The 18,909-nt window shown below is 38.3% G+C and overlaps 1 protein-coding gene across 2 annotated transcripts in view; it reads right to left on the bottom strand.

Annotated features, from left to right (window-relative positions):
- Positions 1–3,538: 3,538 nt before the first annotated feature.
- The window catches only part of SPTSSB (serine palmitoyltransferase small subunit B), a 38,789-nt gene continuing 23,418 nt past the window's right edge, over positions 3,539–18,909 (bottom strand). For both annotated transcript variants that reach the window (XM_037046614.1, XM_037046615.1), the window contains one exon: positions 3,539–4,987. In XM_037046614.1, coding sequence (XP_036902509.1) covers positions 4,725–4,955 — 231 coding nt within the window. In that variant the 5' untranslated portion in view covers positions 4,956–4,987 and the 3' untranslated portion in view covers positions 3,539–4,724. The remainder of the gene's footprint in view (positions 4,988–18,909) is intronic.

Below are 18,909 nucleotides of genomic sequence, written 5' to 3'. Positions count from 1 at the left end.
CTATTTTCCCTCCTCTTGCCCAGTTTCCCTCTCTCCCCTTCCTCCCCGTCCCTTTCTTCAGTCTCATCACTGAGTGGGAATCCAAGCTAAGGGACATGGGTCTCTGCTCAGTCACTGGTCCTAGCGATCAGGGCTAAATGCCCTCCAGGGAATTCACTGCCCTCTGTGGGTGTGGCTGTGCCAGGCAGAGGCCGGGAGGGCGAGGCGTAGGGAGCGCCCCTCTATTTTGCAGTCTCCCTCCTCCTGCACAATCAAACATACCGATCAAGCGATGCCTCTGTTCGAGAGAAACAAACATGTATAATGAAAAAGAGCAATTTGAATTTTAAATTTCATGCAGCTTGGAAGTGTGAATATTGCCAATGGGATATGTTATTTCTGCTCACAGAGAAGCTTCAGAAATAAACTTTGTTATCACAGTAAAGTCACTATAATTTTATTTTGGAACTCCTGCCTCCCATTTCCTTATAACTTCTAAGAGAATAAGTAAAATTATATATTGTTCAGCATTGTCTTGCTAATCCACCATTAAATCTTCTTGGTGCTCTTATTTTCATTATTGTTGGCATAATAATGCGGGAATGAATAAAAAAGAACCCAAGCTCTAAAGTTGGTTCTCAAAGACTTTCCGAGACCTGAGTGTGTATTGGGACAGTGTAATCCCTAGGAAAAACCATGCTACGGATGTTTTGGTTAGTCAGTTTTGACGATTGAAAGTACCTAGAGAATAAACTTCTATTTCACGGGAAATATTGGAGTCCTTCCTTCTGCTCAGAAGTACAAGGACTCTTGATGAGATATAGTGAAGCTTTAAAAGCTGGAAAAAAGTCAAAATGTATAAAGTTTGTTTAGTTCAACCCCTCAGAAACGTTCTATCCTTTCTTGTGGACAGCCAATCAGCTCTAGAAATAACTCCTAAAATGAGGAAGACGTTTTCTTTGAATGGGTTAGACATTTAAGGGAAAAGATTTTGTGTGTTTAATGGAATTACTACTTTGATCCAACCACTAAGACTTTTCTGTCTGCAAAATGTGCGTCAACTCAGACCATGCTTGTCTCAATGCTGCCACCTTCTTCGGCTCTCATCTGCATCAAAGTCTCCCTGCTGAGACTCAGGTCCCTGTCCCATCTGCTCTCACACAATAATAGCCAGTGTCATCACCTTACAGTGTGACATCACCTCCCCCTCCACTGATGCCCTGCCTAAAGACCTGCATTCGGAGAAGTTTGCATTTTACCCTAATCTGACCCCGAAGTGTGCCACTGTCCCCAGCCCTCTGTTGCTTTCTCTCCAGCACTCTTGCTGTTCATTTCATTAGATCTTTGCACAGTTCACAAATATTTCGTTTGCTTATGTTTTCTTGGGTAATCTCGCCTACAGGATTGTATGACCCATAAATTCAGGGAGTTTTCTGTTTCTGCCTGTTCATCTTTGTTACCTAGTGGTAAGCTCAATGAATGGTATATGGTAGGCATTTTCCCCAGCATTTTTTAAATAAAAATTTTCAAACATACAGTAGAGAGAATTTTACAATGAATACCTGAATACCTACCACCTAGTTTCTACTGTGCTGTTTGTTTTCATCACTTAGTTATCCATCTCTCCATTTCTCTCTCTATTAATATACAGTTGACTTTTAATACATTTGTTGAATAAATGAACAAATGAGTGAATGTTACTGCTTTGGTCAATAGCTGGAAACTGTACATTCTCAGATTGGCCATTCTGTTATGTTCCCGAGGATGTGTATCTGCTAAGCTCTGTACCAGGGCCTGGGGTGGACACTGGGGATTCAGAGAAATGGTCAAATTTCCTGCCTTCCAGGAGCACACGCTCTACTAGTGAGAGGAAGACAAAAGTTAGTGATGAAAAAAGAAAGTAGAAATGTGGACCTGTGATTTTTTGTGCACACATGACTTAATAAAGACTGTCCAGTGTTATCTTGATGTTAAATTGCCTTATTTCTTGGCATATTGTGTGTGTGTGTGTGTGTGTATTTGGTTGCACAAGTAGATAAAAGCAATTGTTGACTTGGTTTAGTTGACTTAGTGAGTCACAAAGGTTATTGCAAGCCTATTGAAACCATAAATGCTTGGTTTCCTTCCTTCCTTCCTTCCTTCCTTCCTTCCTTCCTTCCTTCCTCTCTCTCTCTCTCTTTTTATCTCTCTTTCTTTCTTTCCAGTTTTGTATAATGCTTGAAGCATACAGATAATAGAAGCAAAGGAAAAGCATTCAAAAAGTGTTTCTAATCTAGGCTAACTATGGTCAAGGTAAAGAGCATTTCTGCCTAGTCTAGAAAATCGACAGAGCAGGCAGGGCAGGTAGAGCTGTCTTCTCTTCTGCAGATTGTCCTGCCCCCACAAAACTGTATTTGATTATATTTTTTATACCCTGTATTTATTATTTTGATTGCTCAGAGGAAATGCTTACCTTTAAGGTGACATTCTGGGGCAGTGATTTGTAATATCATTTATTAGGCTTGCTGTGTCTATTCACATTTATTTTAATTCTTATTTATGGAAGGAGGATTTTAAGAAGGTCAGTGCATTATCTTTGTGGTTGAATTCCAAGAATACTTAGCAGGGGTCCAGGTAATAATAAGGGTGTTGAATCACGGTGAACCGGGAATACATCCAAGTTCATGCTTTCACTGAGAATCCTCTGTTAAATATTTAAAAGCAAAACCAATCTTTCAAAATAGGCATGTGGGCCTGGACAGCATAGAAATGGTGAGCACGGTACCTGGGTAAGCAGCAAAGGCTGTTTCTCTGACCTTAGCTGTCTCCTAATACTTACCTTTCTTTACCCCTTTTATTTGAGGGAATTCTACTTTCTTTAAAAAAATATTTCATTTGTTTATTTTTAGAGAGAGGGAAAGGGAGGGAGAAAGAGAGAGGGAGAAACATCATGTGTGGTTGCTTCTTGTGTGCCCCTTACTGGGGACCTGGCCTGCAACCCAGGCATGTACCCTGACTGGGAATCAAACCAGTGACCCTTTGGTTCACAGCCTGGTGCTCAATCTACTGAGCTACAACAGCCAAGGTGAATCCTACTTTCTAACGAACTGGTGAATTCCATTCCGCCAACTTTCATTTGCTCACATTTTTGTTCTGTGGGCTTTTGTATGGCACACATTTCAGGGCCCAGGTGGTCCTGACCTGGATTTGCTTCCTTGCTTTGCCATTAGGATCTAAAGACATTGAACAAGAAATGTACCTTTTCCAAGGTCCAGGTTCCTTACCTGAAACTGGGAGACCTTAATACCTACTTCAACATGTAAAACGTGTTTACCACAGAGAAGACCCTTGGTGAGTGTTAGGTTTACCCTACCATTTTAAGATTAGTTGCCACATTGGATTAGTAAGAAATGATAATTTAGGGGAGAAATATGAGTAAGCATATAGACACTATCTAGTGTAATATGAGGAATAAAGCAAATCTGGAGGTGGATATTTTATTTATAAAATTAAACCTAATTTTATTTTGCAAAAATCAATAAATACATGTTCAGATCTGGTTTATCTACAAACCATGTATTTTGTTTGTTTTTGGCAAACATGCAAGTTAATTTGTCATGCCAAACATCTTTATCTCCAGCTCTTTTTGGAAGTTGTTTTTTCATAACACAAAGGTGCAGATATTGTCTAACAACTATTTACATATTTACCCTCCAGTATTATTAACATTAATATTTATTGAGAAGAAAGAAAAACTACAGTGCTTGATCTTTGGCATTCACATATGATTCAGCAGCATAATTAAAAACATAATGTTTTTAAGATAAAGACTTTGAAGAAAATTTAAGAAATCTCATTTTTGCTCTATAAAGGAGCCACTATAGCAATGCATTTAACTGGAGCTGTTGAATTCCTGCTGTTAGAATATTACGTCCAGCCTATCTATTAGCTTTTCTTCCTGCAGCCCAATATATGCTACTCCTTCGCTGAGTGAAAGTACAAAAAAAAACCCAATTTCTTTTTCCTTTCCCCTCTCAGCATCATGCAAGGTAATACAACATCACGAGTTACATCTGAATGTACTTTGATTATATTTTGTTCCCTATGCTTAAAATTATTTTGTAGTATAATACTTACTGGGTTATCTAAAATCAACATTGTTGATTTTAAATTGTTATAAAGCCAGACATTTAGAGGCATTTGAAACAACTCACGAACCATGTCTGAAAGGAAGTAATTGCCTCCAGCCTATTCTTTTGCGCTTGAAGTAAAAGAATTTTAGGTATCAGTAGTTCAGTAAAAAACAATACTTTAGGGGGTCCATATAATTTATTCACATCTTTATATTATAAACAAAGATATGATATTTTTGACAGTAGCCTATGAACAAATTTTAAAAAATATATCTTTTAGTATAGAATAGGTATCAAGGGAGCATTTTAAACATGATTCTGGTAGGTCTCTTATAAGCCTACTTTCCAGAAAAATTTTATATGAAATTTCCGGATTCAAAGAAAATTTATTTAAGCTGAGAAAATATGGTATGTGAGGTAAGGCCATTGTATTATCTATGGTCTGATGCACAATGTAATGTGTACAAAAGAACTGAAAGAAACAGCTATCTCCAATTTCAGGCAGGTTATAAGGGTGCATAGAGAAGTGAGAGCTTTTAGGTCAGAGAGTGAAAAAAGACACAGTACTCAGCTATAACAAAAATTGTAAGCTACATAAACATATCAATGCCAATTCATAGGATGAAGACAAGATCAATTAGAAAGTGAACTGTGGTAACCACACATTTTGGAGAAAAATTCCCAAGCCAGGCGGATGTGGATTGGAATAAAAACATAGGCAGTATACACCACCATAGCAAAAATGGTTAATAAGATGGTATTGAACATGGACTGCTCCCAGGGCTCCAGGACAGCGCAGCAGCTAATGATTTGGTATTGATAGTAGAGCCAGGAGAAATAGTCCTTCACACGCTTGAAATCCATTTTTGGCTCCCTCAAGCTGCAGAAAGTCTGTCCTGTTAAAGAAGGCAACAGGTTAGGAGAGAACTAAAATAAGGAACCCAAAACAGAGTCTCCTTGGATTCTCATGATTTCAGAATATTAAAACCTTTCAAAGAAGGTTAACAATCATTGAATGGATTAATATCAATATTATATCAAAATATGCACAATGTATCATAGGAATTAATAATATTGCTATTAATTAATACTAGATAGCAACATTATTAATAGTAACATTCATCTAAAATGATAATTCTTAGTAATAATTCTGGTAATAATAATATCTAAAACTTGAGCCCAACTACATTTTCTTTCCCCATGTATACAGAGCAAGATAAACATGAATTTTCTATTTCTTACAACATATAATCTGAAAGAAGATTTAAAGAACTGTGTACCCCAAAATAAATTTAAGGTGGATAAAAGACTTAAACATAAGTCGTGACACCATTAAAGTCCTAGAGGAGAACACAGGCAGGAAAATCTCAGACATTCCACACAGCAATATTTTTACTGATATGTCCCCTAGAGCAAGGGACATAAAGGAAAGAATAAACAAATGGGATCTCATCAAAATAAAAAGCTTCTGCACAGCTAAAGAAAACAGCATTAAAATGAAAAGAGAACCAACTATATGGGAAAACATATTTGCCAATGATACCTCAGACAAGGGTTTGGCTTCCAAAATATATAAGGAACACACAGAACTGTACTCCAGGAAGACAAAAAACCCAATTAAAAAATGGGCAAAAGACCTGAATAGACACTTCTTCAAGGAGGACATACAGAGGACCCAGAGACATATGAAAATATGCTCAGCATCACTAGCCATCAGAGAGATGCAAATTAGAGCCATCATGGGATACCACCTCACACTGGTCAGAATGGCCATCATAACCAAATCAACAAACAACAAGCACTGGCAAGGCTGTGAAGAAAAGGGTGCCCTAGTGCACTGTTGGTGGGGATGAGGACTGGTGCAACCACTGTGGAAAACAGTATGGAATTTCCTCAGAAAACTAAAAATGGAATGGCCTTTTGACCCAGCAATTCCACTGCTTTAATTATATCCTAAGAGCCCTGAAACACCAATCCAAAAAAAATCTATGCACCCCAATGTTCATAGCAGCACAATTTACAATAGCCAAGTGCTGAAAGCAACCTAAGTGCCCATCAGTGAACGAATGGATCAAAAAACAATGGCACATTTACACAATGGAATACTATACAGCAGAAAGAGAGAAGGACGTCCCACCCTTTGCAACAGCATGGGTGGAACTGGAGAGCATTATGCTGAGTGAAAGAAACCATGTGATGAAAGGTGAATACCATATGAGCTCACTTTTAAGTGGAACCTAATCAACAAAACAAACAAGCAAGGAAAATATAACCAGCGTCATTGAAATTAAGAATAAACCAACAGTAACCAGAGGGGAGGTGGGAGGGAATAGTGAGGGTAAAGGGGGGAGAATTTTCGGGAACAACTATAAAGGACACATGGACAAAACCCAGGTGGGGGAGTGTGACCAGGGGAGAGAGGTGGAGAGGAGGAATGCAGACAACTGTACCTGAACAACAACAACAACAATAAAATTGTGTACCAAAGAGAATATAACAAGTCTGAGATTGCTATTTTTAGAAGGGTCTACTTGCAAGTTTGGCCCTTGGCTGGCATCTGGGATCTTGGGTTCTGGAATGTTCTCTCCATCCTCTAATGGATTAAAATGATTCACTGTGCTCAGATTGTGCAAGCACTGTAATTGATGGTGAACACCTGCTTTATTCTGGGCATCTGAAATTTTGCTAATTGCCAGACAGAGGGTGGCTGCATAACCAGTCCCAATAGAAGGCTTGGTGCTGAGTCTCCTTGGGCAGAAACATTGCACATATATCACTTTTTGCTGGTAGAGAAAGGGGCATAGCTGGTGTGTGCACTCATGAGAGGGAGAGAGAATAGGGAGCCTGTAAATGGATTTGTTCAGACTTCACCTGTGTCTTTCTTCCTTGCTGATCCTGTTGAATATCCTTTCACTGTAATAAACTATAGCCGTGAGTAAATATATATATATATAAGGGTTTATATAAATAGGAGTTATATTAATTATAAAGATTTATAATATATATAAATCCCATGAGTCTTTCTAGTGAGTCACTCAGAATGTGGGTGGTCTTGGGGACCTCTGAAAAAATGGGAAGCTCAAAGTGTGTCTTTGGAGAGTCATTTGTTTTTTGGGTAAAGAAATTTGGAAAGTTACATAAAAGTGTTTTTTTGGTCCTCAGATAGAAGACTTACAATCATGTGTAAACCTTCCTAGAAAGAAGCGCATCTAACATATCCTAAAATGATCCTTGGGGAGACTTCGCAGACTTTCACAGACATTATAGGTATCTATGGGTAGGTGTCTATGGGGACACAAGGTGACCATTGTGCCTGCTTTGCTTACCCCTAAAAATAAGGGTTGCCACATTATCTAAGTCCATTTTGATAACTTTTACTTTTCAAATCACAGCTAAAAATTTTTGAAGATCATTTCTATCTTCTGATGTGAAACTGTTTCTTATTTTCTTTGATTCTCCTTTGAGTAAAGCAAGATATTTTTGCTCCATCCTGTGGACTTCTTAGACTTTGAGGAGACTCTCACAATCCCAATGCCTGGCACAAAGATGACCATTGCTAAATACTTGCTGAATGAATGACTAAAGCAATGAATGCCAAGGGACCAACTTAAAAAAGTAATTATTGATCACTCATAGTCTCAACTTAAATAAAATATGGTTCACTATTGTTGGCTTTCAATACCTTGGCTTTTGGTACGGCCCCTTTCTGATAGGGATAATTTCCACAAAACCTTAAAATGGAAAATCTGTGTTAACAGGTCATAATTATCTGTGATAACGGCCAAGATAATTCAAATAAGCAGATAATACAACTGAAGTTGTTTTACTTTCTTATGAAAAGAAAAGTCAGCCTCCCATCTTTCCTCAAAGCTGAAGTGGGAACGAAGTAATTGGACTGAAATGCCTTGTTCTGGTAGGTGGGACTTGGTGTTTGTTTATTTCTGGCTCTGGTTCCACAGAAAAAGCAACGACCAATAACATTAGGTCTTGAAGGAAATGAAAGACAAGACTGATCTTTTCAGTAAGAGAGATTCTACAAGCAACTGAGATTTTCCACAGAAAATGAGAAGTTCTCACCATTTGAGCTTTTAGGCTGTCCCACTAGACAACTGTATGTTTCAAAACTGAACCTAATTTAAAACATCTCCCTCATGGCTACCCACACTTGCTTCGTCTTCATTATCTAGAAGGCGTTTGGGGTGGTGCCAGGTAACTGATCAGCAGCATGAGAGCACCTTCATCAGGTGTCGGGTCCGGGCTGTGCTGGGTGAGCGTGGGAGGGTGATGGCTCAGATGGGGAGAGAGCCATCCTCCACTCAGGAAGCTCGGCCCAGTGGGGGAGACAGGTGGCAATCAAATAATCATACAAATATATAATTATCAGCCACATTATGCCCTAAAAGAAAAAAAAGCAATCATAAGAGGCTGTGGGAAAGCTGGTCCAGTCTGAGCATATCTCTGAGGAAGAGATATTCAAGATAAGATCCAAGGGGTGATTGTGAATCAAACAAGTAAATAGGTAGTTAGGTGAGGAGAATGGCCAAGAGAGAGGGATCCACTTGTACTTTTGCAAAGGTTAGAGGTGGGAAGGAGCTTGATAGGTGGTTGAGGGGAGCAGGTAATGGAACACAGGTAAACCATCTGCTACATTCTATGGTTAGTGGGGGAGGCTGGGAGTATGAGGAAACTGAAGAGGAGGGAATGGCTAGAGGGAGGCAGAACCCTGTGGGGCCTGCTTGGATAGGCCAAGTCTTTGGTTTTTATCTTGGGAGTGAGGGGCACTCCAGAGGTTATTGCTGAGGGGAATGAGGGAATGCTGAGGGGATGAGGCTTTGAGTTCCTACGGACACGTTGCCTCCCTGCGTGAGTCTAAATGATCCAGGTTGAAATGATTTTGAGTAATAATCATCTAGAAAAATCTATGCCTCTGCTCTCTTATGGATGTTACTTACTCAAAATCTACTGTGTACTGAAAATCTGTCTAAAGTAGTCTTAATACTCAATTAGTCATTTAGAAATAATGACTTTTTCTCTATACATTTTAGTTTTGAAAAATGCACAAATTAATTGCCTGGCCACTGCTTTCTGTTCTAAAATTAAATTTCTTGCTCGAGCACCTCTGACGGACACCTTGATTGTGGCCTTGTGAGAGGGAGGCCCTGAGACAGGGGCACTCTGCTAAGTTGTGCCCAGAGGCCTGAGCCGTAGAAACATTCCTTATGCCAGAGGCAGATACCTTGTAAGACCTTGGACACATACTGCTAGTGATTTAAAGAATTAACATAAAAAACATTTTTCCAGTTTCTACAGCCCCCTGTATCATTTTCCAACCTTCTCAGTAGCCAGCTCTGACATGTAAAAAGTGCTTTAGATGGTCACATCTTACTCTCCTGTCATGAAATCTAAGAGTCAGTCAGTAAAGTGTTGATTTCCCCCTTTCCTTCCCCTTTTTGGTGACATGCAATTGTAAGGATTGTTTATTCATTGTTTCTTATTATGAAAAGGTGTGAAGAAGTGAGTTTTATTATTGGTAAACCATATGCTACATGCTGTTGTTAGAATATGCATTATATTTAGGTTCTGTTTGCTTAAACTAGCAATTTTCAACCTTTTTCATCTCATGGCACACATAAACTTATTATGAAAATTCTGCAGCACACCAAAAATTATATATTTTTTGTGGATCTGATAAAAAATAGGTATAATTTTGATTCATTCACACTGGATGGCTATTACTCTGTTGGCTGTTACCATTTTTTTTATTTGACAATGTAAGGGAAAAGAGGCCAGTGCTCCTGACTAAATAAATAATTAGGTATTGCATGTTTTAAAAATCCTTGCACACACTGGTTGAAAATCACAGGCTCAAGTAATATATTTTTACTGCTTTTTAAGTCTGTATAATCCTTATGGGACTACATGAAGAATTTTTGAAACTATTTTGGACAATTTCAGATGTGGGTAGGAGAGTTTATTAATTCATTAAACAAATGTGTTTTGAATACTGCTGTGTGGTCTCTTCTGAGTAGTAATGGCTACAGAAGGAATCACGCCCATTGCAGACGGATGATGTTCTTCCAGGCAGCAGCAAACTGGACTATGAAAATATAGGGGAGGGAAAATAATTTTCGCTTTACCTTTCCAAGTTTTTCTGGCAAGTCTAATAGTTAAATTGACACGAGACAGATTAACAGAAGGAAATACCCACATTTATCATGTAGGTACATAGGGGGGTTGCATAAGAGTATAGGACCTGAGGACAAATCAGGCATTGGCTGTTTGTATGATATTCTGGACTAAGGAGAGGGAGGCAGGGGTCTGGGACTTCAAGGGGAAAGCGGGCAATTCACAGCTGGAGGAGAAAGGGCAAACATTTGGTAAACAAGTTATTGCACGGCCTCCAGACACAATGGGACACAAAGGGGAGTCTAATAAACAGACTCTGCAGGTGCCCTGTCTGCCTTGCTTAGTTTATATTATGCCAAGGTGACAGCTCCTTCCCTCTAAGAAGATTTTTCTGAGTTCCTTCAGGCTGGTAAGGGGGAAGGTCAAAGGTCCTTTCTGAGTCTTTTGTGTCTTAAAAATAACTACCTTAAAATAATCAAAAGGCAAACTCTGCTTCCCCTCGTAATAGATGTGCAGTTAATGAGGGACCAAGAAGGAGCACTAAATGGGGGAAAGGACGTGGAAAAATGCTAAGGAGGAAGCTAGGAAATGAGGCTGAATTCGGAGAAATAATTACGAGATGCCACAAAATTAACTGTCCATAGGCAACTAGAACTAGATGACAGGAAACATCTTAGTCCTAATTTTTCACAATGAAATCTGAAGTTAATTTTCCCACTTCCTTAAACACCTAATCCCAGCAAAGCTAAACAAAAGACTAAAATGCTTATTTATTCAAGCACACCATGAATCTCCTTGTTTTTAAATGTGATTTTAAGAGATGGTTCTCCATATATGGAAAAGATAGAAATGTTTTTTATTTGTTTCTTTTTAAGTTTTCCTCTAAACGTGACAATTTTAAAATGCTTTTAGATGTTTGAGGTTGTGCTTTCAAAGGTGGTGCTGTCTAAGCAGGCCATGGTATGTCTTCAGGATACAGTAGTTAAAGCTGTGTGATGACACCCTCAGGTGGATGGGAAGGTTGGAAACCACGTGATGCACAGAGCAGTTGAAGCTCCTATAGGAAGTGGGGATTGGGGCAAAGGTTGGCATTGGTACCTAGAGGAATGATTGTGAAGCCCGAGGAAAGGCTTTCTCTGAGCCATTGTTTCAAAAATGCAATCAAGTCTCCTTCTTCAGGAGACCCAGTGTAGTACCACATTCTAAGATGCTTGATGGATTTGATTTATCAAAGTTCCTCTAGTAATAAAAACAAAAAATATTTTCATAGGATTATTTGTAGTTTAGAAAGTGGTTTCATTGCATTTGCATAATGCAGAATATGAGGTTGGGACTAAAGTTAGATATTGGTTCAAGTCCTGACTCCATCTCTCACTGGCTCTGTGACCTTGGTCCAGTTACCAAATTGTTCTGAGCCTCAATTTCCTCACTTGTAAAATGGAGATCGTAATCTTCTGTTTAGGGTTGCTGTGAGATTAGTAGAAATGCAAACAAAGTATCAATTTAAGAATTTGCATATGGAGGAGATACATAGGTAGAAAGAAAGAATCTAACTGGAGAAAGACATTCCTCTCTCCTCTTCTTCCCTTTATTTATCAAAAGTAATTATTAACAGACTGGTAATTGCACTAAAAATTGGAGGCTGGTGATGGAGACAGTTATGGCCATTGCCCTGAAGGATGATAATTCAACTGAATATATCCCACTAATTTTAGACAATATTTTCCACATATATTAGGAAGCTAAAGTAGAATCCAGGAATGGTAGTGTCTGGATGGACTAGAGATTGCCTAGACAAAATCACTTACTTAAAAAAATGGAGGGAGGTCCAAGATGGCTAAAGAATTAGTGGAAACTATAGTAATCTCCTCCCAGGACCAATATGGATTAACAACTAAATTGTAGAGAAATCATCTTGAATAACCAAGTAAACACTAGCTGGAGAGGAGCCTTATAACCACGGACAGACAGAAGAAAACACTTCCCACAACAAAACTGGTAGGCAATATGGAGGAGACGTGAGAGGGCTGGCTGGGCTCCCACAGGTGGCAGCTGAGGTGCTGGAGGGATATTTCAGTGGCCAGGGTGTTATTCTGAGAAGATTGGGGTCTAAACTCTAAACTGAGATCCCCAGCCTACAACACCAGAGCCAGAAAGAAACCCAGATAACATCCAGCTGTGAAAAGCAGAAGGGGTTCTGTCTGCCAGTGAGAGATGGTTGGAGACACAGAGACCCTCTTAAAGGGCCAAAGCACAAAATTTCATTTGCAGTCACTTACCCTTGGTGCCAGCAAAGGGAGGGCAGAGTGGTCTAGAGATGCTTGAGGAGAAAGTGTGGGGTTGGGGGATCTGTGGAGAGAACTGAGGGAACAGCCCCCAGTGCTGAGCATCCATGTGCTGAGTCATTCCCCATACTGTAGGAGCCATCTCTCTCAGGCCGAGCACTCCTCTCTGATGGCATCAGCCTAAGGGGAAGCATTAGTCACCCCCTATAGGAATTACTCTGCCCCAGTCTGCGGTGCTTAAGCCATGCTGATTACAGATTGCTTAGATTAATAAACTGATCAGTTTAAATAGTTGATTAGTTTAACATCTAAGGCAGCAAATATAAAGAAGCAGCCAAATGGGAAGATAATTTTCCAGGAGAACTAGATTAACGGAAGTAAGCTATTTATCAGAGAATTTAGGGCAATGATTATAAGGATACTCAACAGCATGAAAAAAGATATAGAAACCATAAAAAGAATCAGAAGTAAAGAATGCAATATCTGAAATAAATAATACACTGGAAGGAATAAAGAGTAGGTTAGGTTAAGCAGAGGATAAAATCAGTGTTTTGGAAGACAAGGTAAAAAAATCAGGCAGAGCAATAAAAACCAAAAAGAATTTTTAAAAATGAGGAGAGCCTAAAAACATTCTGAAAACATGAAGCATAAGAGCATGCCCATTATGGGAATACCAGGAGAAAAAGAGAGTGAGCAAGGGATTGAAAAACTATTTGAAGAAATACTGACCAAAAACTTCCCTGATCTGGTAAAGGAAAATGTCACACAAGTTCAGGAAGCTTAGTGAGTACCAAACAAGTTGAACCCACAGAGGCCTACACCAAGACACATCATCATTAAAATGACAAGGCTTAAAGATAAGGAGAGAATCCTAACAGCCGCAAAAGAAAAGCATGTAGTTACCGCCAATTAGACTGTCATCTGATTACTCATCAGAAGTATTTCAGGCCAGAAGGGAGCGGTGTGAAATATGCAAGGTGATGAAAAGCAAGGACCTACTACCAAGGATAATTTCCCCAGCAAGGCTATCATATAAAATTGAAAGCAAAATAAGGAGCTTCCCAGACAAGAAATAGCTAATGGAGTTTGTTAACAGCAAACCAGTACTGCAACAAATGTTAAAGGGCTTGCTTTAAGAAGAAGAAAAAGAGAAAGGGGAAAAAACAGAGGAAAACAGTTTAACAATAAAATGGCACTACATACATATCTATCAATAACCACCTTAAATGTAAATGGCTTAAATGCTCCAACCAAAAGTCAGAGGGTAGCTGAATGGATAAAAATACCAGACCCATATATATGCTGCCACTAAGAGACCCATCTGAGATGGAAAGACACACATCGACTAAAAGTAAAGGGTCAGAATAAGATATTTCTTGCAAATGGAAAAGAAAAAAAGCCAGGGTAGCAGTACCTATATCTGACAAAATAGACATTAAAACTAAGTCTATAGTAAGAGACAAAGGACAGTACATAGTGATAAAGGGAACAATCCAACAAGAGGATATAACCCTAGTAAACATTTTTACATCCAACATAGGAGCACCTAAATATGTAAAGCAAATCTTGATGGACATAAAGAGAGAGATAGACAGAAATACAGTCATAATTGGAGACTTTGACATCCCATTGACTTCAATGGATAGATCTTCCAGACTGAAAATCAACAAGGAGAGAGCAGCCTTATACAACACACTAGATTAAATGGATTTAATAAATATCGTTAGAGCATTTCACCCCAAAGCAGTAGAATATACATACTTTTTAAGTGCACATGGAACATTTTCCAGGATAGACCATATTCTAGGACAAAAAACAAGTCTCAATGAATTTAAGCAGATTGAAATCAAATCAACCATCTTCTCTGACTGCAATGCTATGAAACCAGAAATCAATCACAAGAAGAACACTGAGAAACACACAGAGACATGGAAGGTAAATAACGCTATTAAACAATGAATGGGTTAACAATGAGATCAAAGAAGAAATCAAAATATACCTTGAAACAAATGAAAATGAGGACACAGCAATCCAAAATTTGGGAACATAAGGAAAGCAATCCTAAGAGGGAAATTCATAGCATTACAGGCCTATCTCAAAAACGAAGAAAAACCTCAAACAATCTAATTTCACACTCAAAGGAACTTGAAAAAGTACAACACACAAAGCCTAAAGTGTGTAGAAAGAAGGAAAGAATAAAGATTAGAGCAGAAACAAACAAAATGGAGTCTAGAAAACAATACAAAAGATCAGTGAATCCAAGAACTGGTTCTTTGAAAAGACAACAAGATTGACAAACCTTTGACCAGATTCATCAAGAAAAAGAGAAAGCACCCAAATAANAAACCAAGAAAAACCTCAATCTAATTTCACACTCAAAGGAACTTGAAAAAGTACAACACACAAAGCCTAAAGTGTGTAGAAAGAAGGAAATAATAAAGATCAGAGCAGAAACAAACAAAATGGAGTCTAGAAAACAATACAAAAGATCAGTGAATCCAAGAACTGGTTCTTTGAAAAGACAACAAGATTGACAAACCTTTGACCAGATTCATCAAGAAAAAGAGAAAGCACCCAAATAAATAAAATAAGACATGAAAGAGGAGAAATAACACCCAATATTAAAGAAATACAAAGGAGTGTAAGAAAAACATTATGAGCAATTAAATGCCAACAAACTGGACAACCTGGATGAAATGGATAAGTTCCTAGAAATGTAAAATCTCCCAAAAATAAATCTGGAAGAATCAGAGAATCTGAATCTGATTACACCTAATGAAAATGAAGCAGTAACCAAAAAATTCCCAACAAACAAAAGCCTTGGACCAGATGACTTCACAGGAAAAATTTTAACGAACATTCTGAGAACTAACACCTCTCCTTCTCAAACCATTTCATAAATAAAATTCAAGAGGAGGGAGGGCTCCTTAACTCATTTTATGATATGATAATTAGGATAATTAGCTATTAGGATTATGCTATTAGGATAATTAGCATTATCCTAATTCCAAAACCAGATAAAGACACTACAAAAAAAGAAAATTGTAGGCCAATATCATTGATGAACACAGGCGCTAAAAATCCTCAACAAAATATTAGCCAATTGAATACAGTAGTGCATCAGAAAAATCATACACCACAATCAAGTGGGATTTATTCTGGGAATGCAAGGATGGTACAACATATACAAATCAATAAATGTGATTCACTACATAAGCAAAATGAAGGATAAAAACCACATGATCATATCAATTGATGCAGAAAAAGCTTTTGACAAAATCTAGCACCAATTTATGACAAAAACTCTCAGCAAAGAGGGAATAGAGAGAACATACCTAAACATAATAAGGGCCTTATGTGAGAAACCCACTGCCAGTATAAAATTCAATGAGCAAAAACTACATTCCTGTTAACATTGGAAAGAAGAGTGTGATGTTTGCTTTCATTTCTCTTACTCAATATAGTATTGAAAGTTCTAGCCAGAGCAATCAGACAAGAAGAAGAAATAAAAAGGCATCCATCCCTGGCTGCTGTAGTTCAGTGGATTGAGCTCAGGCCTGCGGGCCTGAGGACCACGCGATCATGGTTCGCGTGAGTCCCAGTCAGGGCACATGCCTGGGCTGCAGGCCAGTTCCCAGCAGGGGACTCACGAGAGGCAACCATACATTGATATTTCTCTCCTTCTCTCCTTCCTTCCCGCTCTAAAGATAAATAAATAAAATCTTTAAAAAAAAAGGCATCCAATAGGAAGAAGTAAGTAAAACTGTCTTTATATGCAGATGACATGCTACATACATGGAGAACCCCAAAGATTGCAACAAGAAATCACTAGATCTGATAAATGAATTCAACAAAGTAGCAAGATACAAAAATAATATCCAGAAATCAATTGTAATTTTGTATGCCAATAATCAAGTAACAGAAATGGAAATTAAGAAAACAATGCCATTCACAATTGCTACAAAAATAATAAAATACCTAGGAATAAACCTAACCAAGGATGTAAAAGGCATGTACTTGGGAAATTATAAGATGCTGAAAAAAGAAATTGAAGATACAGATAAATGGAAGCACATACCATGTTCATATATAGGAAAAATTAACATCATTAAAATGTTCATACTACCCAGAGCAATTTATAGATTCAGTGCAATTCCTATCAAGATTCCAATGATGTATTTCACAGAACTAGAACAAATATTTCAAAAATTTATATGGAACCAAAAATGACCCTGCATAGCAACAGTGACCCTGAGAAAGAAGAAGAAAGTTGGAGAAATCATGCTACCTAATGTCAAACTACATACAAGGCCATCGTAATCAAAACAGCCTGGTACTGGCATGAAAACAGACATATAGATCAGTGGAACAGCATAGAGAACCCAGAAATAAACCCACACCTTTAGAGTCAATTAGTATTTGACAGAGGAAGCAAGCACATATAGTGGGCTAACAGCAGTTCATTCAATAAATGGTTTTGGGAAAATTGGACAGATACAGGCAGAAAAATGAAACTAGACCACCCTCTTATCCCACACACAAAATTCAAAATGGATCAAAGACTTAAATGTTAGACCATAAACAATAAAAATCATAGAAGAAAACAGGCAGCAAAATTTTGGACATTGCTTATAGAAATTTTTTTTATCAGATATACCTCCAGAGGCAAGGGAAACAAAAGAAAAAAGTAAACAAATGGGAATTTATCAAACTAAAATGTTTTTGCACAGCAAGGAAATGATCAACAGATTAAAAATTAAACCTATAAAATTGGAGCACATATTCGATGATACATCTGATAAGGGGTTAATACCCTAATTTATAAAGTACTTGTAAAAGTACTCAATACCAAAAAAACAAACAACCTAATTAAAAAATAGTCACAGGACCTGAAGAGACACTTCTTCACAGAAGACACCCAGAGGGCCTATAGATATATGAAAAGATGGTCAACGTCAGTGATCATCAGAGAAATGCAAATAAAAAACACAACGAAATACCCTCTCCCACCTGTCAGAATGGCTATAATCAATAAATTAAAAAACAGCAAGTGCTGGCGAGGATGTGGAGAAAGGGTAACCCTTTTGCTTTGTTGATGGGAATGCAGATTGGTGTAGCCACTGTGCAAAGCACTATAGAGATACCTCAAAAAAATTAAAAATGGCTCTGTCTTTTGACCCAGTGTCCCCACTTCTGGGAGTATACTTGAAGGAACCCCAAACACTAATTTGAAAGAACCTAAGTACCCCTGTGTTCATGGCATCATTATTTACAATTGCTAAGATGTGGAAGCAGCCCACGTGTCCATCAATAGATGAGTGGATAAAAGAACTATGAGACATCTACCCAACAGAATTCTACTCAGCTATAAAAAAGAAGAAAATTGTACCCATTGCAATAGTATAGATGGACCTGGAGAACATTATGCTAAGTGAAGTAAGCCAGTTAGAGAGACAAATACCACATGATTTCACTCATATGTGGAAACTAATGAACAAACTGAATTCACAAGCAAAACAGAGACAGACTCAGATGGAGAACAGATGTCAGCTAGTATGGGTGGGGAAGTTAGCGGGTGGAGGGACTGAGCAAAGGGAAAAAGGACTGTGGACATGGACAACAGTGTAGTGATTGCTGGGGGGAGGGAGGTATAAGAGGACTAAATGGTAATGGAAAAAATATAGTAATGGTTACATAACAAATTAAAAAAATAACTGAGCCTATGGGCTAACATTAAATTGGTGATGTTAGTTAAATTGGTTTTTTCAAACCAAATTGAAGCAACGGGACCGAGTGGAATACATCCTGTTTTTGTGAACTGACACTGGATGAAAGAAGTAGAAATTCCAATGGTGGTTTTCTGTGGTCTTCGAAGACTCAAAGTTGAGCAAGGACAATGGGATCAGGTGTGTAGAATATTTGAAAGGCCTGGGCCCCACCCTCTCTCAGTTTCTCCAGACTCTTCTCCTCCCTTACTCCAGACTCTTTCCTGCAACCCCGCAGTTCAGATTCTCCTCTAGTGGAATGAAGTTGTGAAGGATAATTTATTGCAAATATTCCTGGGAACCAGCAAAACCAAGGTTCTTGTTAGTAATGTTCATCTTAGCATGGATACGAGTTTTTCTATCTTAAGGGGAAGAAGAAGGAGAAGGATTGTGAGTTTGGGGAGCAAGAGGGATAGACTGAGTGAGTCCTAAAGGGAATTCATGAATGGATAAGGACACTGGGCAGTGGAAAATAGCAAGGACTTGGAAGTCCATGAAGTTATCTCCCAGTTGATTGGAGAGTAACAGGCTTTTTTTTTTTAATTTCTGAATCTCACTGCTATTTTGCCAACAGGTGGTGATATTTTTCCTCTCAGTAGATTTGTGTACAGTAGGGAAGGATACAAAATTTCATCTCCTTTC

Source organism: Sturnira hondurensis, unplaced genomic scaffold (assembly GCF_014824575.4).
Source record: "Sturnira hondurensis isolate 20B ecotype Veracruz unplaced genomic scaffold, ASM1482457v3 Scaffold0005279, whole genome shotgun sequence".
Classification (NCBI taxonomy): domain Eukaryota; kingdom Metazoa; phylum Chordata; class Mammalia; order Chiroptera; family Phyllostomidae; genus Sturnira; species Sturnira hondurensis.
Note: the sequence above shows the minus strand (reverse complement) of the source record. Positions and strands in the feature narration are given on the sequence as shown.